At 53.2% G+C, this 24,264-nt stretch overlaps 1 protein-coding gene across 1 annotated transcript in view; it reads right to left on the bottom strand.

Moving 5' to 3' along the window:
- The window catches only part of GABBR2 (gamma-aminobutyric acid type B receptor subunit 2), a 328,536-nt gene that overhangs the window by 43,586 nt on the left and 260,686 nt on the right, over positions 1–24,264 (bottom strand). The window contains exons 12-13 of the mRNA XM_046672560.1: positions 15,182–15,289; positions 7,009–7,131 (exon numbers count right to left, since the gene is read on the bottom strand). Of these exons, the coding sequence (XP_046528516.1) occupies positions 7,009–7,131; positions 15,182–15,289 (231 nt within the window). The remainder of the gene's footprint in view (positions 1–7,008; positions 7,132–15,181; positions 15,290–24,264) is intronic.

Raw genomic sequence — 24,264 nt, forward strand, 5'->3', positions numbered from 1 at the left:
TCCTTCCTACCTCCTCGATCTGCAGACATTGGAGTGATTGAGGGTCTGTCCTTGGCTTCTTCCTCTTCTTCATCTACATGCCTCCTGCCATCTTACTATCCAAGGCTTTCATTGTCATCTATATGTTGACCACATCACGTTCCCATCTCCACCTCTCCTTGAACTTCAGACCCTTGTGTCCAACCCCTATCTACTCCCCATTACCACTAGTGGAGTAGGTATTCAAAACACGAGAGCTTTTTCTCTTTTTTTCCAAGAATACAAATCATATTTAAAAATCTTTTTTAATATACTTAGCAGATTTACCCACACCTGCTATATCTGAAGTGCAGAAACAACCAGTCTTGCCGTCAGACACTGGAAAGCAGAGGAAGGAAGGGCTGAGAGGCAATGAGGGAGCACTGGGCACAGGGCCCAGTCAGGGGGCACCTGTCAGTCCTCACCTGGGTCTGGGGCATTTGTCTCCGGAGACCTTTCCCTCCTTTTCAAATTCCCCCTGTGCATGGACAGCTCTCTCCCGTACGATCCCGCCCACGGATGGCTCTCTCCCCCATGCCCCGCCCATAGATGGCTCTCTCTCCTGGCTACCCTCTACCTTTCTGACCACCACTTCAAAGTCCCCTTCCCCGGTTCTCTTCCTGCTCGCATCAATGCTTAGTGGCTCCTCACGCTCCGGTTGGGACATCTTCACTTCTTACTGTACCCGCTCTCTAGGTGACTACACTCATTCCCACGGCTCCCATCCTCCATGTACTAATGGCCTCTGTCTACTGGACAACCTGCTCTCTTGTGCTCCAGGATCCTGCGTCCAATCTTCCAAGACCCTCTGCCCCGAAACAAGCCTCTCACATTCCCTCCCAAACCCGCCTCTCATTCTGCACCCCGCCTCAGGGAAGAGGTCTGCCGTCTACCACTCAGTCAGAACTCTGGGCTTTGCCCTTGCTGCCTCCCTGTCCCCAGCTCTTGAAGTCAGTCAGTCACCAAGTACTGTCATCTCTGCTCCCTTAATAGCTCTCAGATCCACCCACTTCCCTCTGTTCCCACTTCAACTCCCCTGCCTCAGGTCCTATGAGCTCCTGTGAGGATCACTGCAGAAGCCGTCTCTGGGCCTCTGGCCTCGCCCTTCCATCTGTTCTCACCCGCAGCCAGGGCAAATCTGCTCAGGTCACTCCCCTGATTAAACATCTTTAATTTTGAAGTTTAAACTCCTCTGCTTAGCACACAAGGTCCCTAACAACACAGGCTCTATCTGCGTCATCATTCACCCTTCCTGTCACCTCCCCAAAGGCACTCTCAGCTTTGGCCAGCAAAACTACTTCATATTTTTTTTTAGCTCTTTAAGAAAAAAAATGATATACTGACATCATGCTTAATGGTGGGAAACTAGAGGCTTTCCCTCTAAGATGTGGAACAAGGCAAAGATGTCCCCTCATGCCACACCTCTTCCACACCATGCAGGAAGTCCCAGCTAATACAAAAATAAGATGAGAAAGGGAATAAAAGGTATACAGATTGAGAAGGAAGAAAGAAAATCGTTTGCAGATGACACAATTGTCTATGTAGAAAGTCCCAAAGAATTAACAAAATAACTCTGGGAGCTAATAAGCAATTAAAGCAATGTTGCAGGATACTAGGTTAATATACAAAAGTCAATTGCTTTCCTATATCCAAGAAATGAGCAGCTGGAATTTGAAATTAAAAACACAACACCGTTTACATTAGCACCAAAAACAAAATAAAATACTTTGGTATAAATCTAACAAAATATGTACAAGGTCTATATGATGAAATCTACAAAACCCTGATAAATGAAATCAAAGAAAATCTAAATAAATGGAGATATTTCATGTTCATGGATAGGAAGACTCAATATTGTTAAGATTTCAGTTCTTTCCAACTCGGTACGTAGGTTCAATGCAATCCCAATCAAAATGCCCGAAAGTTACTTTGTGGATATTGACAAACTGATTCTAAAGTTTCTATGGAGAGGGAAAAGAGTTAGAATAGCCCAGACAATATTGAAGAAAAACAAAGTCAAAGAATTGACCTATTTGACTTCAAGACTTACTATAAAACTGAAGTAACGAAGACAGTGTCATATTAGTGAAAGGACAGACAAAGAGACGGAACAGGATAGAGAGTCTAGAAACAGACCCACACAATGTAGTCAGCTGAGCTACGACAAAGACATATAAGCAACACAATGGGGAAAGGATAGTGTTTTCAACAAATGATGCTGGAACAACTAGACATTCATACGAAAAAAGGAATCTAGATACGACCTTAAACCTGTCACAGTAATTAACTCAAAATGGATCACAGACCTAAATGTAAAATGCAACGCTGTAAAACTTCTAGAAGGCCACAGGAGAAAAATCTAGGTGACCTTGAGTTTGGCAATGATTTTTTAGATACAACACCGAAAGCATGATCCATGAAAGAAAAAATAGACACATTGGACATCACTAAAATAAAAAAATTCTGCTCTGCAAAAGACAACGTAACGTTAAGAGAATGGAAAGACAAGAAACAGATTGAGAGAAAAGATTTGCAAAACACATATCTGAAAAAGGACTTGCATCCAAAGTATAGAAAGGACTCTTAAAACTCAACAATAAGAAGACAAACAATGTATTTAAGAAGTAGGCAAAGATCTGAACGGACACATCACCAAGGAAGATACAGAGATGGCAAATAAGTCTCTGAAAAGATGCTCCACATCATATGTCATTAGGGAATTGTAAATTAAAACGAGATACCACTACACACTTATCTGAATGGCTAAAATCCAAAACACTGACACCACCAAATGTTGACAAGGATGTGGAGCATCAGGAACTCCCATTCATTGCCGATGGGAACGTGAAATGGTGCAGCTACTTTGGAAGACAGTTTGGCGGTTCCTTACATAGCTAAACATAGTCTTAGCGTATAATCCAGCAATTGTGCTTCTAGTTATTTACACAAATAAGTTGGAAACTTATGTCCACACAAAAACCTACACAAAAATGCTATAGTAGCTTTATTCATAATTGCCAAAACTTGGAAGCAACCAAGGTGTCCTTCAATGGAGGAATAGATAAGAACTGTAGTACATCCATACAATGGACTATTTTTCAGTGATAAAAGAAAATGAGTTATTGAGCCATGAAAAGACACGGAGGAATCTTAAATGCATATTGCTAAGAGAAAGAAGTCAGTCTAAAAAGGCTACGTACTGTATGACTCTAACCATGTGACATTTTGGAAAAAGCAAAACTATGTGGACAGTAAAAACATCAAGGGTTGCCAGGAATTGATGAAGCATAGAGGATATTTAGGACAGTGAAACTGCTCTGTATGACACTGCAATGTGGGTACACAACTTTATGCGTTAGGCAAAACCTACAGAATGTACAACACAAAGAGTGAACCCTAATGTCAACTATGGACTTGAGTGAATAACAATGAATCAACATCGGTTCACCAATTGTAACAAATACACGACGCAGTGCAAGATGTTAATAATAGAGGAAACAGTGGGGTATACCGTGGGGAGTATACGGGAACTCTATACTTTCTGTTAAATTCTTCTGTAAACCTAAAACTGCTCTAAGAAATAAAGTGTATTAATTATGTATAAAATTTTTTAAAAAATGATATACATCACACATTTAGAACAGTACCTGGCATATGACAAGTGCTACATAAATATTTATTGCATAAAAATGCAGAGGGCTGTGGAGCTGCGCTGGCTCCTCCACAGCCCTCCAGAATCAGATTTTCATTCCCTGGACACACGCACACACTCTTGCTGGGAGAGTCTCCTCCATGAGTCCTTCCTGTTATTCCATTCCTGCTATCCTTCATCCTGTTTATTTACTTCTAACTGCATCAGAATCTATGCTGTCTAAAGGAATCCTGCTTATTTGTCTGTGTGTTTCCTGTCTGCCCCCTCACTAGCCTGTGGGTGCCATGAGATCAAGGGCCCTGGCTGCCGTGCTCACCTCTGTCTCCCCAGGGAAGGTGGGTGCAGGGTGCTGGGCTGGGCAGTGCAGGAGACGGCTCAGACGTGGCCCGTCCCAGCGGGGTGGGTGGCCGGGATGCACTTGGCAGAGAGCAGTGTGCTGAGTGACCTGACGGAAGAGCACCAGGATGCGGGCGGCGGGACCGGGGAAGAGCAAGCACTTACATCTGGGGGAGCCAGGAAACTCAGAGAATGTTCCCATAGCGGTAACATGGTGGGCCTGGTACTGAAATTCATTTACTTGTCAGAGAAGGTTCCAGAAGGGAGGAGAGCACGGTCAAAGGCTTGAAAGTGTAACACAGAGCAACGCCTCTGACCCGACTCCTGAGGTGTTCAGAGTGTCCAGAGCAACCACAGGCATCGAGTGGGCGAGGGGAGGAGGGGACAGACCACAAAGATCTTTGATCATCTGTCCCCCATGTGTGGACTCTCTCTGGCTGGGAGTCCTGGAAGAAACAGCCCCTTGAAGGAGAATTTAGGACACTTTCTCCTCGGGGCACACTGTTCAACCATCGCACTGCGTCTGACAGAGGAGGGTCTGAGAGAAACCAACTGACAGCCTGGCGCTGTTTGGTGGGAAAACGACAATAAACTGAGAAGGCTGTTGGTGGACAAATCAAAGGATTCTGCTACCATGGCAACGGAACGACATGGCAGCCCTCAAATATGCGGAGAAAAAGAGCAGCCGGCCAGAAAAGGTTGAGAGGAATCTCAGCAGATACCTGGAGGAAAATAACAGACAGGGTGTCTGGGCCGCGAGCCAGGCAGCTGGCTCTCCTCCAGGCCCTGCCCTGGAACGCCTGGATGCCCCCGTGGAACCCTCTTTCCCAGACTCAGTGTCCTCATTTATGCAGAGAGTCATTTCCGTGGCACCCCACGGCTCCTCTGTTTGAGAACCATTGCCCTGGAAAGCTTGGAATGGGCTAGGGTTCCAGGTGCAGAGCCATCGAGGACAGCTGTCCTTATTACAGAGAGGAAGGAAGGCAGGCAGGATGGGTGACGACCGACTGTCACTTACACTGACTGGACCACATGAGGTTGCTCTCTTTTAAATGGTCCAAGAGGACAGGCTTCCCAAATTCATTTCTGGAGTCTGCTGACGCAGGCTGACTCCGCCCTGTGCCTCTCCCTGCCACCACCAGAGCCTGCGGGACCCCAGTGAGTGCGCAGCCCCAGCTCAGCCTTGAGTCTCCAGTCTTGGGGTGGCAGCGCTGCCCTTGTGCTCTCGGCCTCACGCCGGCCTGCTGAGTCTGTCGTTGTCCACCTACCCCAGCTCGGTCTTCCCGCCAGCTCTGCCTGACTCGGCTCCCTCCCCTCCCTGATATCCTGGGCCCTCCACTGCCCGGCACTCTGATATCAGTTGTCATCTGCTGAAGAGGATAACACTTCTCTGCTCTACCCACTTCACAGATCTGGGGCCAATGACCAAAAGTCTATGAAAGCCCCTAAAAACCACAAAGCTCTGTCTGCGTTGAAAGGCAGGGGAGGGCGGTGGGTGAGGGTAGTTGGTGGTGTTGCCACTAACCTGCTAGGGAACCTTGGGTAAGTCATATAACCTCCCTGGTTCTGTTTCTTCATCACTAGGACGGTGCCACAGAGCTGCTGTGAGGGTTCGAGGAGGCAACACGCCAGCCACCATCACCACCACTCTGGTTACTCTTGTTGTCAGTACTGCTTGTGACTGTCACCACCACAGGCCCTCCCTAGCCTGGGGACCCAGTTAGCCAGGGACAGCTCTTGCTTGTGGGGACATCCCATCTGGATTTCCAGATCCTGGTGGTGGGTGGGGAATCCCGGGATGGAGTGGCGGGCAGGACTGCTCCATCACCAACCGTGCAGATAAACGGTGACCAGATGGCACCTCCCCTCCGGAAACAGCATGTCTGCCTGCGTGACCTCGGCTGGGTTTCTGCCCCCTTGGCCATGGGCACAGCCAGCGTCGGGTCCCTCCTTCTTCCTCCCAGGGCGCACGCTTAAGGCAGTGAAACGAAGGCTCACAGCTCGCAGCCTCTCCTGAACCCCCGCCGTCGGACGTGGCCGTCTCTGTCCTGCCCTGGCCGCGTCCCTGCCGACTGGGCTGAGCAAACCCTGTCCGTCTCCAGACAGATGAGGGTAGGCACCTTCCTGGCCAGGTGACCTCGGGTCTAGAAGGATAAAAACCTCTGTCCCCAAGCATAAAATGACCATTTCCACTTTAAGAATTCACACTAAATTCCACAAAAAGATTTCCCTAATAATGCAGTGAGAAAACCCCAGAAAACCCCAGGTTCTCCACAGAACGTGCTACGCCGTCGGGAAAGCCACCGCACAGCAGCCCTGCTCAGCCTGGCGCTCGCAGAGGGGCATGCACAGCCGTTCTAAGAGAAGGTCAGCCAACCACCCCTTCTACAGGGACGCAGCCTCCCCAAGCTGGGGCCCCCCAGGAAGGTCGGTGTGAGATAAGGGCAAGGCTGAATGCAAGACTATTAAAATGTATAGTTAACAGTACTTTTATGTAAGTTTCTTTATTTTAGCAACACTTACCATTTTGAGAATCACAGTAACTAGGAGGAGCCATCAGAACGTTTATTCCCCAGCAGCTCTCTTTAGGGAATTTACTTAAAGGAGATGAAAAATGCAGTGTAATTCCTGGATGGACGGATCCTATGAATGGGGCTTCGACCACGTGTAGAGAATATTCTCTTAAACAGCCCAACATGTACCATTAACTCTGCACATAGTAATATACCTGGACAAATTCTGCCACCACTTTCTTTCCTGGAGGGAAGACCTTATATTTGGCTTTCTTGAGATAATCTGTGTCTCGAATGGAAGGACACCGGAACAATGAGGCATTCCTGATGGGAAGGTCAGCCATGTGGAGCCATGATGAGTTCCCCAGAACCACCTGGATTTCTTCTCCAGAAGCTCACCTTGGGCAGGCGGGGGGTGAGCTGCCTCGCTGTCCCCATGTGTCTGGGAGCAGCATCCGCAGGCTCCCTCCTGCTGGTGCCGGAGCTTACCTCCATGCTGTACCTCTCCACCGTCCTTCTCAGGGGGTCCACAGCCTGCCAGCAAATCAGGATGCACAGGTCGATCAGCAGCATGCCCCCGACAATCACCAGCAGTTTCTGGTCCTTGATGATCTGCAGAGAGGGCAGGAGCAGAAGGGAGCGGTGAGAGAGGGCTTCCCAGATGGCAGCTGAGGGGCCGGGTTAGAAGAGTGACTGAATCCTGTCACACCCAGTTTGAGCATCTCCTGTGACTCTCCATCACCCAACGGGATAAACCCAGCCGAGCTCCACGGCTTGGCATTCAAGACCTTTCGCAAGCTTGGCCTGACCAACCCCCAAACACCCGTGTGTATTCACTTAAGTCTAACGACTCCTAGACTCTGCCCCTCCTGCGATTTTCACCCCCTAAGCCTTTGTAGGTGCTGGGACTTTTGTCTAAAACACCCCATTCTTCCTGCGAGGCAAACTCCTAATAATGGTTAAAGACCCAGATCCATCGTCACCTCCTCCGTGAAGTCCTCTCTAACTCCCACAGCAGAACTAATTACTCCCATAGCACTGTGTTCACATAATTATCAGGAGTAGTAACCACATTGAGAAGAGCTCACACTTAGTGCACACTTACTCTGTGCCTACCTCTAGTTGACTGTTTACAAACATCATCTCTCTTAAAGGCAGATACTACTATCATTCCCATTTTATAGATGAAGAAACTGAGGCTTGTGAGAAGCTGAGTAGCTGGCTCGATGTAATACAGGGACGAAGAGATGAAGCCCAGGTTTGAACCAAGCTCCTCCCCTCCCCCGAGGCCACGCCCTCACACATTTATAGCACCAGCCAGACGCTACATTTAGTTTATGTGCGTCTGCCCCTCGGCAAACAGGGGAGCCGGCGGGAAGGGCAGGCTGTTTGATTGATTTGCACACCCTCAGCGCCTAGCAGGGCCTGGCAGGCAGTAGTACTTAAAAATGTGATGGACTGAGTTGAGATGAAAGAATATAAAAAGAACTGTGACCTGCAGCCCTCCCTGCAGCCTGGGGTGTCTTTACCTCACTGTGGCATCCCCACCTCGCTTTACGTCCTTTAGCAGGGACTGGCCTGGGGACAAACACTGCCAGCGCCACAGCCGACCTGTCTATCTCTCATTGCACGTGTATGCGTCCCCCACCCCACACACGCGCCAAATAAAAGCCAACGCACTGAAGCAGTTCTGGAGAAGACTGTAGGGAAATAAACAAAACCGAGGCAGAAGCTTCAGTAGACGCGTCACCAGGTCTGTCTTTTAACGATGAAAGCCATTTTTAAAGGAGAACTAGAAACTCAAGAGGCCTCTCTGCGGCCGAATTGTGAAAAGAACAAGAAGGTGTTTCTGAGTTACTGCCAAAGAGATCAAATCCATGAAAACCGCGTTCTCTGGGGGCACAGCGCTGGCAGAGCCCCTCTTTGAGATTTTCCAGAAGCATCCAGTGAACCACTGATGCTTTGCAGAAACCCGGCTTAACCCTCACTTCCCGGGGAAGCAGGCAACCCCCTGCTAGCCTTGAGAAGCTGGGGCAAAAGGAAGAAATGCCGGAGGAGCTAAGGACTCAGAGGACAGGGCGGAAGGGCCTCCGCTTGGTGCTGGCCCAGGGCTGGTTTGTCCCGCTGTGCCTGACCCCCGGAAGCCTCCCCCACCTTTGGATCGAACCCCAGCAGCTTCTCCTCTGTGAATCCAGGCAGGCCCTGCGCGGGGCGCACTGCGACCGTGTTCCAGTCAGAAGGGAGGCAGGGACCAGCCAGCCCCTCTGTGCCCAGGTGCCTCGTGCAGGGGTGGCCCTCAAACGTTCTTGGGTAAGGTGAGGGGAACAAAGGAGTCAGCTCTCAGAAGGAGGCCGGGAGGAAGTGGCCCTGCTGAGCAAGCCCCAGGTCTCTGCCTCCAGCCCAGGGCTCAGCTTCTGCTTCGCACGGGCCCCCTGCCGCAGGTTCCCATCCCTCCCCACCTGACAGCTCCTGAGCCCTTCGGGGCACCCTGTCCTCTCCCTGTCCCTGCTCTGAGGCCAGAGGACATTTCCTTGGAGTTATGGCCACGTCCATCTCCTTCGCTGCCCCATGACAGCTGCAACTTCTCTCCTACATGTGTGATGATCTGATTCGTGCCTGTCATCCCTACTAGATGGTGAGCTCCATGCGGCTTGGGTTTTGCCGTCCGAGGCCTGGCACAGAAAAGCTAGGAAGCGTTGATTCACGGATGGCGACCTAAGAAAACACGCCCTGAGCGCTCACTCTGTCCCAGGCTCTGAGCTGGGCACCGGAGACACAGAGAGGGACAGGCCCTGGTGCCGCCCTCCAGGGCCCCTGAGCATCAGGAAGGAAATACAGACTTCTCCTGGATGTTACAAGAGGGCGCGAGGAGGAGAGGAAGTGGCTTCACAGAGGAGTCGCTGGAGGCTGCAAGGGGCTGGGAGGCGGGCATGCTGGGCAGAGGGGGCAGTGTTGCACCATCATGGCGCGGGAAGAGCTGAGGGGCCGGGTCAGGAAGCTACCGCATCGCGTCACCCCCGCTCAGGTGTCTCCTGTGACTGGGATAAATCCTGCCAAGCTCCATTGCTTGGCATTCAAGGCCTTTCCCGGGCTTGGCCCAACCACTCCCCAAACATGCACGTGCACTTTGTTGATGCTTAACCAGCTCTAAGTCTTTGGCCAGGTCATGAGTTTCACCTTTCAAGCCTTAGTAGGTGCTGGTTCTGTGGCCTGAAACTCCCTCCTTTTTTCTGTGAGAGGCTTCATGTGGCTGGATAAGGGTGGGGTGGGTTGGGGTGGCTGGAGGGGGAGAGCCTGTGTGACATGTCATGGGGCCTCACGTGGGGCTGCTGGAGGTTCAAGCATCTTTAAGCATGAGAGTGATGGGGAGTGATCTGCAGCATTGACGGTGGGCCTGAGGCGGGAGCCTGTGGTAGGAGGCCAGTTAGGACCTGGGACAGTTGTCCTGGTGAGCAGGGAGGAGGCCCGATCCAGGGCAGTGACTACCGGGACGGATGGGAAGATGCCGATGCCACACACACCAGGCTGACAGGCTTCTCCCCATCCCAAAATCTCCCCCAGTAAGTGCCAGCACCTCCAGATCCTGTATTCTCTCCCCGGCTTTCCCGTGAGACAAAAGTCTACTGCTCTTCCCATGGTCTAACTTCCAGGAGGCCGTGACCTTGAGCTTCCTCGACACTGCCGCTTTCTCCCAGCCTCCTCCTGAGAGCTCAGGAGGTACAGGAGGATGGAACACCTGACACTCCAGCCACACAGCCTTGGGGGCATTGGGCCTGCACAGTCCCCACTGGACAAAAAGCGGCATCCTGATGGGAAAGGGCTGAGAAGCACAGGATGGGCCATGTTCAGTGAGTCGCCTGCAACGGGAGGAGACCTCTCTTCTGAGTGGAGGCAGCACGTCCCCCACTGTTGCCCGGACGGGGACAGTATCCACGTGGCACAGCTGGCCTTCAAAGACGAGCACCAGAATTCCCCTCTGCCAAGTGTGGTAAAGAAAAGTCCTTCCAGCTTAAGGCTCAAGTATGAAGTTTGAGGCAGCACGGGGCAGTGGAAAGACAGGATTCAGGATTATGTGGGCCTGGATTGGAGTCCTGGCTCCATCTCTTGCTTCCTGTGGGACCCTGGAGACCACTTCCTCTCTCATTCTGCATCTCATTTGTACGGTGGCAAGGAGCTGGGAGAGGGGGGCAGGGAGACACATGTATTATCTCTAAGCATAGTGCAAGGGGAGGAACATGGATTCTGGATTTAGAAGACTTTATTCTAATCCCAGCTCTTGTCGAATGTGATCTCGGGCAAGCTGGATAACATCGCTGGGCTCACCTCCTCCTCTAAAGCCGGGACCACTGAGCCCTAAGCTGCGGAGCTGGTATAAGAGCAAAACGAGGTGACGCATGGCAAGCACCTAGGATGGTGTCTGGTACAGAGAAGACGCTCAACAAATGGTAACTCTTTGGCTCCCATTACCTGGGTTTGGACAATTAGCGAGTTGGAGTCAATGTGCCCGACAGCGATATCTAGGGGCCAAGTGTGATATCGCTCAGCTCTCCCCAACACAAGACTAACCACACAGGTGGATCCGGGGGAGGACCCTGAGAAGAGGAGGGGGGACATGGCTAATTTCCTTTTTCCGTTTCCAAAGCTGTTTGGCACTTAACTAGTGTTTGTGACTCCACGGATTTAGGGTAAGTGCTTACAGGTTACGTTTCACTTATTAATTGCGGAGACATTTATCGAGTGCCAACTCTGAGTCGGGTCCTGTTCTAGGCACTGGGGATGCAGCAGTGGACAGAACATAAATCTCTGCCCTCGTGGAACATGCACGACAGTGTGGGAGACTTGCAGTGAATAGTTAAATAAATACCCCACGTGCACACACAGTACAAGGTCCAGGAGAGGGGATGGAAAATAATCTTTTAAGAAAGATCTCAAATTTAAATTTAAAAAACAGCATTGACCCGATCATACACAGTCAGCACCAGAGCATCCTCGCGTCAGGCGAGGCCATCCCCAGTCTCACCTCAGCTTCCCTGACTCCCTTCCTTCTGTTTCAGCTTTCTCTTCAACAGCCGCAAGAACTTCCCTCTGCTGTGTCAGTGCACACTGAGGCCGTCACGCCAGCGCCCTCTCTGAGGCTGGGTGGTTACTAGTGCTCCATTCTCACCGAGTGAGAGATGGGAGCAAAGGAATGATTAAACACCAGGTTCTGGAATCAGATGTGAGTTCAAATCTCACAACTAGCTGTGTGACCTTGGGTAAGTTTCCTAATCCCTCTGAGCCAGTTCCCTCATCTACAAAATGGGGACCATAAACACACAAACCACATTAGCTCCCAGAGCCTGGCTTATAATCACTGTTCAACAGATGTTGGCTATTATTATTGAATGCCACTTCGCATTGTTGTTTAGAGCAGGGATCCGCAAACTATGAATTTGGTCCACTGCTTGCTTTTATAAATAAAGTTTTCTTGGAACACAGCTACACCCACTGGTTTTTGTATATGGCTGCTTTTCATTCCACAACAGCAGAGTTAAGCGGTTGTGACAGAGACTGTGTGACCTGCAAAGTCTAACATATTTACTCTCTGGCTCTTGACAGAAAAAGTTGGCTGACTCAGTTTACAGAAAAGGGCATTTCATTATTTCTTCAAAAAGCTTCAGATATTTTGACTGATTCAGACTGGCCTCCTCTAGGACCAACCCATTGTCTCGTTCCAGGGAACACCCTTCCAGGGGAAGAGACAGCAAATGGTGCCCCTGGAGTTGGCAGTGCAGAGGCCTGCCTGCCTGCCATCATTCAGAGGACCCATGCATTGATGAAGCTGCTAAGCCCTCTCTTGGCATTTTCCCGAAGCTGAGCCCGGATGAAGTTCTGAGGGGATGTCTCCATGTCATTGTCTCCACCAAGACCAAGACATATTGGTAGTGAACTTTCCTCGTCCTCAAAAAGTCATCTGCCCCCAGAACAGAAGGTCTCATCTCCGAGTTACTGCTCTCTTCTCCACATTTCAATCTGGTCCTAATAAGAGCCAGAATAGAGTCTGTAATAAGGTTTTTCAATTCAAGATTTTATGATTGGTCTTAGAAAAAAATAGTAACATGCTATAAAAATACTGAATTTGAGAGCATTAAGTGACATGTGTCAATATGGCCTTTAACAGGCTTCTTTTCCTTTAATGTCTTTAAAAATGTGCCCAGATGGGGTGAAGTTTGTGCATGTGTGTTTGGGGAATGCACGCCGTCGTGGGTGGAGGGAGGAGCAGGTGGGAGCCAGGGAAAGAAGGAAAGGACCAAGAGTATGAAAAGCAGTATATGGCTGCATTTACAAATTTACATAAATCTAGTACATGTCAGTAAAAAAAAATGAAGAGACTGACCGGAAAAAATTCTAAACAAACAAAAAACCCAATAAACAAAACAACAACAATAAAAGCCAACCTTGGCCATATGGACATATAAAAGGTTGGACTCATGGAGAATTCAATCCAGTTTTGACCTGCAAATGCCACAACTCTTTCAGAACGATCTGGTTTCTGGACTCGAGTTTTTGACGTGTGTAAGGTGCGAATTTCTCTTCTACACCTTTAACCTCCTTGAATCTGGCTGATAAACGATGCTGGGCTGCAGCACCGCCACCTGCGCCTGGAAGAACCAGGAAACCTGGAGCAAAGAGCTCCTTCTCGCAGAACGGTGCATTCACCTGGCCTTCATCGTTTTCACAACGGACAAAACTGGTGACCAAATCTTGTACTCAGAGAAGCCTCTTCCCTGGACGCCCGGGCCCCCCAGCCTGAGCTCTCGGTTTGCCCAGACGCCAGGCGTGGAGCGATGTCCCCAGCTCCTCCATGCAGTAGGGTGTGTCCGCATAAGCCCTCCTCTCTTGGAGCCATCAGACACCTGACCTCCTGAGGTCTTCCCCAACTCGCCTTGTCAACTGTTGCCAGACAATCGGAGTGTTCTCGCTCAGTGAGCACATGAGTAATGGAACATAAAGGCCGGTTCTGTATTACACATAACAACATGGGTGAATCACTCATGCACACAAGGGAATCAACACTGGGACTCTTCAAAGCCAGGATGGAAGTGTCACGAATGGGAGAGCATCTCTCTCTCTTTTTTTTTCCGGAGGAAGACTGGCCCTGAGCTAACATCTGTGCCCATCTTCCTCTACTTTATATGCGGGACACCTGCCACAGCATGGCTTGACAAGTGGTGTGTAGGTCTGCACCTGGGATCTGAACCAGCGAACACCAGGCCACTGAAGTGGAATGTGTGAACTTAACTGCTGTGCCACCGGGCTGGCCCCCAGAGTATCTCTTTAACCAGAGCTGCAGAGCAGGAGAGGCCCCAGGAGCCACTTGGTGCCTCTCAAGCTTTGGCGTGCATCATCATTGCTGGGAGGGCTGGTGAAAACACCCGTTCCCGGGCTCCACCCTGGGGACGATGCTGCTGGTCCCGCCTGTGCTCCCAGTGGCCCTGATCTAGAGCGGACATCTTCCAGCCTGACTGTGTATTAGTATCATCCGGGCAAGTCTAAAACTCCTGGTGCTCAGTGCCAGCCTGGGGATGGTTCAGCTGGCCTGGGCTGTGCTCACTGGAGTTTTCAACAGCTCTCATTTGACTGTAATGCGTAGCTAGGGGTGAGGAGGACCGGTGGCCAGGCTTACACCATAGGGAAGGGAGGTGTCACAAACGCTACTGAGGCCCGGGGTGGGGGTGCCGAGGCGAGCACAGACAGTGGGTGGCTGAGCCCAGCTCTTTCCTCTCTCTAAATGCAGCCCGCAGTTTTCCTAAGGTGGTCCGGGTGTGGGGCGGGGCGCAGAGAAGGGAGGACACCTCCCCCCACTTCTGCAGAGCAGCTGAGGCAGTGAAGAGGCGGATGGTGGGGCTGACGAGTGAGAGGCGCCCCTGGGCCCCAGGCAGGGAGGGACCACAGAATCACAGCTCAGAAGACAGTACCATTCCACATGTCCGCATTTTAGAGAAGGGCACAGAGGCCCTGAAAGAGGAAGCGACTTGCCGAGTCCCAGGGCAGGTCAGTGGGGAAGCAGGGAGTAGAACCCGTCTCCTGCTTAGCCCGCTGCCCCACGCCCAGCCCCCACAGGCGCGCTGCCGCCCTTCAGGGCCTCTTTGACAAGGGAAGCGTTGAGTCAGGTCCCTGCCCTGTGTCACTCTCCTCTTTCAAGGGCTCCCCATTGCCCGTAGGTTTAAGTGCAGCCTCCTTGCTGCAGCCCCTGCCTCCCCCTGCAGCCTCCTATTGCACCTGCCCCCACAAACCCCATGCCCTGAGCCTCTCTCAGCTCCGTGAGTACACCGCTCCCCTCCCCGGGCCTCTGTGCGCACAGTTCCCTCTACAGGGCTCACGACTCTGCCGGGCCAACTCCCACTCACCCTCCAGGTCTCAGCACAGCTGACACTTCCTACATGAAGCCTTCCCTGAGTGCCTCAGAGCCCAGTATCCTCCATCTCTCCCCAACCGGCTCTCATCGCCGCGTGTTGTAACCCCCTTGTTAGCTGTCTGATTCCCCAGGAGGCTGAAGGGGTATGGTGTGGGGCTTGTGTTTATCTGGAATCCCCAGCAAATAGCCCACATTGTACGCAGCAGGTGCCTAATAAATGCTAAGTGAACATTGCAAGCACCCTGAAAGAGAAGGAGTGATTACCTTCTTCTTCATCTTCACGTTCTTGAAGATGGCGTGGACCCTCCATGTCTTCGCAAACATGGCCCCAAAGGCAGTGGTGTAGCCCACGGTGAGAATCCAGGTCCTGACCTAGAGGCCAGGAGAAGCAGAGGCGTTAACGTCTCCTAGGGGGCCGACCCCGTGATTGAGGAGAGCATCCCAGAGGGGGACTCTGGATGACGGCACAGACGCTCACTTTACATATGGTAGAGTCTCACCAGCATCAATCCAGCATCAATCATCCTTCAGCCACATTGCAGTCTGATAGGTGTTTAGTTCTACCAGCTGTTTGCCAGACCCAGGGCCTGGGCACGGAGGCCCATGAGATGCAAATCTGGCCTTCCAGGGCCCACAGCCCCAAGGGAGCCGGTCATAGGGAGAGGCACAGAGGGTCCCTGGACCCCGAGGAATCCCTAAGGGGGTGACAGAACAGCCCTCTGGTCTTCCCTCCCCCCCACCTTCCTGAGAGCCCTCTGCACGGGGAGACGGCCCTGCAGAGGCGAACACAATCGCTGCTTCCCTCTGTCCTCGCCTGAGCCTGCAGGAGACCAGGTGGCCCCAGGAAGCTCTTCCACGTGACTCCGGGGTGTGGGCGGGGTTAGGGAGGGTGCCGAGCCATGGGAGCTGAGACTGGCCAGGAGGAAGAGTCTGCCGCGGCCCCTCTCCAGTGCTTGGCCAGCGCGCCACTCTCATAGAGCAGGCAGGACTCAGCCAGAGCTGCCCGGGGGCACCTGACCGGGGGCACCTGACCGGCAGTGCACCCAGCCCAGCTCCGGCCATCACGAGGGGCTGCTCGGTTAGGCAGGAAGGCCAGAGGGGAAGGGCTCTGATCTTCCCACCCCCACCAGGGCTCTCCTTGGGCCTGTATGGAAAGAGAGGAGTGGACGCGCCCGGGTCCACTCAGCCCCCTCCTGCCAGGGTCAGGTCACTGGGCTCCTACTGCTCGTGTGACCTTAGGTGGCCCGTCACTCAGTGCCAGCCCAGCCTGGCCGTTCAGCCCACACTTGGCCTTGGGTTCCCGCTGAGAACTAAGGCCCTAGATGGTTAAGATGTGCCCTGATCCCCAGCCCTGGGCGGGGGGCTGACAGGGATGGCCAGCCCTGATAGGAGCACCCAGCCCGGACCTCTGCTGGCTGGAATGGGCGGGCCACCGTCTGTCAGGCCTTGGGGACCTCCTGGATGCCCACTCCCGGCCTGCACTGCCATCATGGCCAGAGCCCAGACTTTCCAGATTTCACCCTCACCAGCTGGACCAGACACCCTCCCCAGGAGACTCGCCCACCTCCCGGCTGGTCCCTCATGCTGGCCCAGCCCTGGGCTGCATGTCACAGAGTTCTGGGGCCTCCTGCTCATGGGGACAAAACAGCCCTGAGCTCTGGGAGCTCTGGTTCAAGGCTCTGCTGGGTGAAGTTCCCCCAGGGAAGTCAGCCTGCCTCAGCTGAACACGGCGGGCGGGGCTGCGTGGCAGGAGACGGAGGGGGACAGCGGGTGGGAACACGGGGATCAGGCCCTCCACATCCCGGGGACGCGGACACAGCAGGTTTGTCTGGCCGGGGCAGGCCCCTTTCAGCCAGTCACTCAGCACATGATGAGTGACTCTGTGCCTGAACTGTCTGTGCAGATGACGAGGTTTATCCGCACGCCTGCCATCCTTCCGGGGGCCTGGGATGCTGGTTCCCAGGAAGCGGAGGGTGCCCAGGGCACTAGCCACCAATGAAAAGCTCGAGTCTCCAGCAAGCTGCCCTGGTAGAGGACATTTCACACGTGCTGTCACAATTCGTTGCTGGGGAATTAAGCGCATGCTGTGTGGCTCCACTAGGAGAGGATCTGGAAGCTGTGCCCGGTGTCCCTGGCCTTCGCCCCGTGAGCCTCTCCCCTTTGCTGCTTTGCCTTATATTGTTTCTCTGTAACAAATCCTTGCCGTGAGTGCAACATCGGCCGAGTCCTCCTAGTGAACCGCTGACCTGGCGGATGTCTCAGGGCCCTCGACAGGACAATGCCCATGCTGTCTGGTGTAACAATCAAACAACCGCTCGGCTCTCGGGGGAGTTCCCACATAAGACCACCAGAATACCCACCAAGCCAGGACCCCAGGGTCAGTCCAAGTACTGAATATTACTAAATCTTAATTTCTTTCACTTTTTGTACCAAAAAAACCTCCAAATAAATAAAAGTTGTAGTGGAGTCTTCCAACCAGAGGATCCCAGTGGGTGACCTTGTGCACGGTAGGTTCACACCCTATTTGGGGACAGCTCTTCAGACAAGCATGGAACAGTGCTAGAGGAGAGACTCTGAGAGCAGGACAGTGGGGCCGCAGGCAGAGCTGCCCCCTCAGGCTGGCTCTGCTCAGGTCCCCGCTGGGCTGGCCTCTGCTAAAAGGTGCGTTATTTCTCTCCACACCTCCACCAATTCTTTAAGACGGAAACGCACCTGGGGTTCAGTCCTGGACCCTCCTTGCCCATTTTAGGGCTCTCTCTCCATTATCACCCACACCCTCAGACGTCAACCACTTTCTTTGTGCTGACAATTCCCTGATCTCTGTCCCATCTCTCTCCTGAGCTCCAGACCTGCATATGCCACTGTCACTGGAGCTCCAGCTGACTCTTAGGTGTCCCATAAACCTCCACACTCCACAGCCTAGCTCAGCCCATCAGCTCTTCCCCTGAGCAGCTCCAATTCCTCCCAACTAGGGGAGCGTCGCCACTATCCACCTGTCACCCAAGCCAGGGACCTGGAATTCCCCCGGGGCCCCTCCCCCACCCTCATTCTCCTGTTCAATCACCAAGCCCATTGCCTCCTGCCTCACCATCCCAGACCGTTCTCTGCCCTTCCCTTACTCTGAGAGGGGGCCCATGCCTCCGCCTCCTGGGCTCCCTTGCCCTCTGGCTTTCTGCGGAGGGAGGTAGCATCAGGAGACAGGACAGTGACAGGAGAGAGGGGACGCATATGCGCTCCTGTTGCCACTGCTTCTGCCTGCATCTCTGGCTCCTCGCATGGCTCCGCTCACTCTGGGCTCAGAAGACACTCCTCTCCAGGAGGGTGAGGGCGACGCCCCTCTCCAGGAGGGTGAGGGCGACGCCCCTCTCCAGGAGGGTGAGGGAGACGCCCCTCTCCAGGAGGGTGAGGGAGACGCCTCTCTCCAGGAGGGTGAGGGGACACTCCTCTCCAGGAGGGTGAGGGAGACGCCCCTTTCCAGGAGGGTGAGAGCGTCCTGTGGCCGCTGGTCTCCCGCTGCCTCCATGCCCTGTTAGCTTCCTTATCCCCACCCCCTCTGCAGGTGGTCCCTTCACCACAGTGTCCTCATGGGAACCCCCGGGGGGCTCTGCTTTCTGCCGGGGCCGTGCCTGGTGACCATCTTACTCCCATGCCTCTTTGGGTCCACCCTCCTCTCTGTTCCCACGGTGTCGCAGGTTAGTCCTTACGAGCAGGGGCTCTGGACACAGACCGACATGGGTTCAAGTCCAGGCTTTGTCACCTACTATCTATGTGAACCCGGGCAGGTCATGTAACCCCTTTTGAGCCTCGATGTCCTTATCTGTGAAATGGGGGTAACAGTAATGCCTCTGACTTCACAGAGTGGTTTCGAGGATTAAATGGAAGGTGTGTGAAGTGCTGGGCTTCTTAATCAATGCCCGATTTTTCTCGCGTGTTCCTTATGACTCACTGGACCCAGGCAGGAGCCTCTAGCTAGTCTCCCCGCCTCTACTCTCACTCCTGCTCACCCATCCTACGCCCCCCAGAGAAACCACTCTCCAACGCAAGTCTAAACAAGTCTCCCCAGTTTTAAAACCTTCACTACCCCACCGAGCCCTCAGGTTAAACTCCAGATTCTCAGCGGAGTGCTGCCCCCAACACCCACACCTCTCCTGCCACCCGCCATATGGTGCTTTACACCCACACACCACACTGGCTCACGCTGCCGGGCCTGGTACTAGCTCTGCCCTCACCCAGAATGCCATTCCTCGCTGTGTCTCCTTTACAGATTCTCATTTGTCCTCCAAAATCCACATTCATGGGCCACCTCCTCTGAGAAGCGCTCCCAGATCTTGCAGGGATGTCATGGCAGCCTCCTCCTTGCGACTTCTCCCCTCAGGCTTGTTTCTGCTGTGCTGGTCACTGGAGATGTTTTCTCCCTGCCTCTCCCAGGAGAGGCTGCTACTGGGAGGCAGGGCCTGCTTTGTCCACCTTTAACGCTCTACAGCCAGCCCTGTGGGGGTGACCAGGCCAGGTAGGTCGGCTTAGGAGGTAATGAGCTCTTTGTCATAAAAAATGTGCAAGTCAAGCCTGAGCAAGCGTGGAAAGGAAGACCACAGATGGAACAGTGCCTTCGATGGCAAAAGAGGCTAAGTTCATGGCCTCGGTGCTCTTCTCCACCCAAACAAAATAGGCTTGTCTGAAAGGTAGTGAGCTCCCCGTCACCCCACATATTCAAGCAGAGTGTGGAGGACCCCCTATCAGGGTGCTAGAGGGGCACTTCCTGCACTAAGGGAGGTTTTATTTGATGCTGTCTCAGGTATGTCCCTTCTGTACGGCTCTATGATGCCAAATAAACTAGAAGGTTCTGAGGGGATCTAAAGATTCCGCTCCGAGTATGTTGTCTCTAATACAGGCCTCTACCGAGTCATCAGCACAAGACAAACGGCCGCTTCACTTTCTCTCCAAAGTCCCCAACACATTTACTCTTCTGACGTTAACATCTCTTCTCTTCTCTCCTCAGCCATAAAACACTCAGTCCCCTGCAGACCGCCTTGCACACGTGCACCCGCGGCAGGAGAGGAAGTGCAGGCAGGCAACGCCCATCTCAGTGTCAACTATGGAAGAAGGAAAAAATTAGAGCACATCTCCAAATGGAGAGAAACATCTATGCCCGGGACAGTTCGCTCAGCCACTTGTTCAGTTACTTGGACACGGCCTGCCTGGCAGAGGGAAGGAGCCAGCAGGACTGGACACACAGCCTCTCTTGCAGGTCTGTCTGACGGGTGACTGGGGCTGCGGTGCTCCGGGCCTCCTGGGCCACAGAGGCATGTGGGCCCCGGGCCGCAGAGTCCGACGGCGGAGGAGGCCCTGGCGGCTGGCTGGATGCTGGGGTGGCAAGGCGCTTTCGCGTTGTCCAAAAAGCTTCTAAAAAGGGCCTTTTGTTCCATTCTGACTGCTCACCCCAGAAAATCAATAGTGAGAAGGCAGACAAAGAAGACCCAGACGGTCCATGAGCAACCCCCAGACCTCGTTATGCACCAGACGGGGAAGGCATTTGGAGTCTGGAGCTGAAAGGCTGGATGAGCCAGGGGTCTCCAGGCCTGCCTCGTCTCCCAGGGGCAGGGGTGGTGGAGAGGTTGGTTTATCTCAAGGAAATCAGGCCTGCAGAGCACGCTCCAGAAACAGCTCTGGGAGACCCCACCCTGCCCAGGGCCCTTTAAGACAGATCTGCACAGAAAATCCGTCTAGGGCTTCGAGGGCAGCAAAGCCTTCCTGGGAAGGGGTCAAGGGGCCTCAGGGGATTCTGGGCACAAGTAAGGGTACTCTGGGACCCAATCCAGGGCCAGTGGGGCATCTTAGGAGGCTTGGGGCAAATCAGAGAAAGGTACCCCTGTGGGAGGAGGCATTTCTGAGAGGCACTCCCTTGAAACTCTTTCTGATGGACCCCTCCCTCCTTAGGGCCCTCCTAAGAACTTGAGATCACAGGCTGAATTCAGTTCCCACCCAGTCCTGAGGACAACACCCTTGTGCAGTGCACAAAATGCACAACTGTCCTTGGTGGGCTTGGCTTAGGCAGCAGAACAGAGAAGAGGCCCTTCTTCCCCTTCCCCTCATGACCCTAGCAGGTGCCTCTGCAACTAGAGGTTGGGGAGCTTTCTGGAAGCAGTGTTCCCAAGATGGGCTGTGGTAGCAGGAGGTGTGCGTGTGTGTTAGGGAGGAGGCTGATGTGTGCCTCCACACAGCTCTGTGGACTGAAGATGTGGACAAGCCGGTGCTGGGGCAAGAGAGGAAGGAGAGGTGGATGTGCCATGGTGGCCACAGCTGCTATGAAACTGTGGGCAAGGAAGAGGCATCTTTTAGGACTTCGAGAAATAGCAGCTCATTCTGGGGGGGGGGGGGGGGGGGGGGGGGTTTTTATTTATTTATTTATTTTTTGTGAGGAAGATTGGCCCTGAGCTAACATTGAGGCAAATTTCCTCTATTTTGTATGTGGGACACCACCACAGCATGGCTTGATGAGTGGTGTGTAGGTCTGTGCCTGGGATCTGAAACCACAAACCCTAGGCCACAGAAGCAGAGCGTGTGAACTTAACCACTATGCCACCGGGTTGGCCCCAAGGCTGGGGTCTCCTATTTTAAGTCTTTCTGATTGGTCTCGCCTCCCTCCCCAGGCCTGTCTTGATCAGGGCGTACAACATGCTGAAGGGGAGTTATTTGTTTACCTACATCTTCCGTCTACACTGCCAGCACCCGGAGGGCAGTGATCTATGTGGGCCAGCTCTGTGCCTGCAGTCCCTGGCACACAGTAGGTGCCTGGGAAGCGTTATCCCATGAATGAGGGAACCGTAAGACAAGGCCAGGCTTGCAGTGGCCCTCAGATGTGCACAGGAGGGGAGGGCATCACCTGCCCATCATCTGCTGCAGAGTCAGGAGCCCTGGTGCCCTCCTCAGTGCCTTCCTCCAGAAACCAGGGGGTCCAGGAGAGCGTTTCACAACTGAAGGCTCTGGAGGGCTGAGGACAGAGGGGATGGCAGGGGGAGGCCTCTGCCGTCAAGAGGGGAGCTGCAGCCTGTCCAGGACTCTAGTTGGCTCGAACAGGCCTTGTCAGCGCCAGGCCCCGTGGCCGCCTCCCTCAGCGGTCTGAACCTGCCAGCCAAGGCCACCGTCAAACCCTGTGGGCGCCTCCTTCTGCAATCACAAAGCATGTTACCATGGCCAGACACAAAAGCACGGATGACAGGCTGAAACGGCCCCCAAACCACAGTATGACAGCGGGTTATTGCTCAACCACTTCAAAAAGAAATCCCCAAGCAAAAAGCGATGGCTGACGCTTATGGCCTTTTAACTGAGCACATCACCAGTTCCCACTGGACTGGCATTGACTGGGAGGCCAGATCGTTGCTCCTAGGTAGCCTTTGCCTTTTGAATTAGTTAGAAAATCCTAGCACACGTGGGAGGGCTGGAAGAGGGCGTCCTGCTCCCCAGTCCAGTGCCGGGGCCCCACGATCCCATCCCTCCCACAGCTGCCCGTCCTGAGCTCAGTCATACAGCTCTGCTGAGCCGGGTGGGCGGCCGCGAGCTGCTTCAGGACCAGAATCCGACCCCCCTGCCCTGACGGGACTGCCCTGCTTCCTGAGAGGCCAGGGGCAGGCCCAGGAGCCCTTTCCTCCCCAAGCCGGTCCTCGTGGGACAGGGTTTCTGGTGCTTCCACTTCTCTTACACGCCCCGTCTCCAAGAGACAAACCCAAAATAAAGCGTGGGTTCTAACCTGACCTTGCTACTCCAAGCGTGGTCTGTGGATGCAGCATCAGCATCCCCGGGGGCTTGTCAGAGATGCAGCATCTCAGGCCCACCCCAGGCCTCTGAGCCAGAATCCGCATTCACCCAGATCCGCAGGGATCCACGTGCACACTGAGCGGCACTGTGGGTGCAGGTACAGGTCAGGATGGTGCTTCCCCTCGAGCAGGGGTGGGCAGTACCTGGGAGGCGGTGGGAAGGACTTCCGGGATGCTGCTACCAGTCTATTTCTTGACCCAGATGCTGGATTCACAGTTGAGCTCAGTTTGTGAAAGTTCACTGAGTTATACACTTAGGGTATGTGTGTGTATATATATATGTATACACTTTAATAAAAAGTAGAAAAATAAACAAAGGGAGCAGGGTTGTCAGCAGGTGGAGGCAGCTGGGAGATCCAAGGTGAGCCACGCTCTTCTGAGCTGCCGTCAGAGCAGCCCTGGGCTGAACTGGTCGCCCAGGTCTTACGTCAGAGCCCAGCGACCAGGGACTCACGTCCGAGCGCCCTGGAGGCCCCACCTGCTTCCTTCTCACCTCCCTCACAGCCCTCCCGCCCCGAGGCCCCTGCCAGCACTCAAGGCCGCAGAGGTTCAGTGGCTCGGCTCAGACTCCTACAGGCCCGAGTCTGTCCCCAGCCCAGTTCTGGCAGAGTCAGGCCACGCAAGGCCAGAAGTGGCAATGGATATGCCTACGCCCAGTCGACAAGCGCCAACGCCAGTTTTCCCGCCTCTTCTGCATCCCAAGTGTACTCTGCTTTATCAGTGTCCCTCCTGGTGGTGTCCAGGGGTGAGCACAATTATCCAGACATAGTCCCATCATTCACTCATTCATAACGATAAAGGCTAACATTTACTGGATCTTATTGTGTGGCAGACACTGAGTGCTTCACATGCACTATCTCATTTAATCCTCACAACCCTATTATTATCCCCATTTTACAGAGGAGCAAACTAAGGTTCAGAGACGTTAAGTAACTTAACTGAAGTCACACAGCTGTCAAGCAGTGCACTTGGGACTTGAACACAAGTGGTCCCACTGCAACTCTCATACGTGCTAGGCGTCTCGTATACTTTGGGGATGCATCAAAAATGAATGAAGACGTACACTAGGGCCCTGAATTGTACACCTTGAAAGGGTGAATTTCATGGCATATGAATTATATCTCAATTTTTAAAAACTGAAATGGACAAAAATTTTGGTTGGGATAAATGTTGGACCACATCCCTAAGGATTTAGTTGATCTGTTTCTCTTGGTATAAACCAGCTAACAAAAAAAAATCAAAATATTTCTTAAAAAAAAGATGAATGAATGTCTCCGACACCTTTGCAGTCCATCAGAGCAGGTTCCAGACTTCAGCCCTGCCCCCAGCCACGTGTGGCAGTTTCGGTTTCTCCTCCTGTAAAGAGGGGACAGTGAAGTTTGCCTTGTCAGGTGGTTGTGGGATCAGAAGGAACGGCTGTGGCTGGCAGAAAGCTGGCCCTCAGTAAGTCACAGCGACCGTCCTGCACTTCATGAGGGCTCAGGCTTGAGGAGTTAACAGGATGCTGCTGACCACCCGCCCCCAGGATGCTCC

Source organism: Equus quagga, chromosome 1 (genome assembly GCF_021613505.1).
Source record: "Equus quagga isolate Etosha38 chromosome 1, UCLA_HA_Equagga_1.0, whole genome shotgun sequence".
NCBI lineage: Eukaryota > Metazoa > Chordata > Mammalia > Perissodactyla > Equidae > Equus > Equus quagga.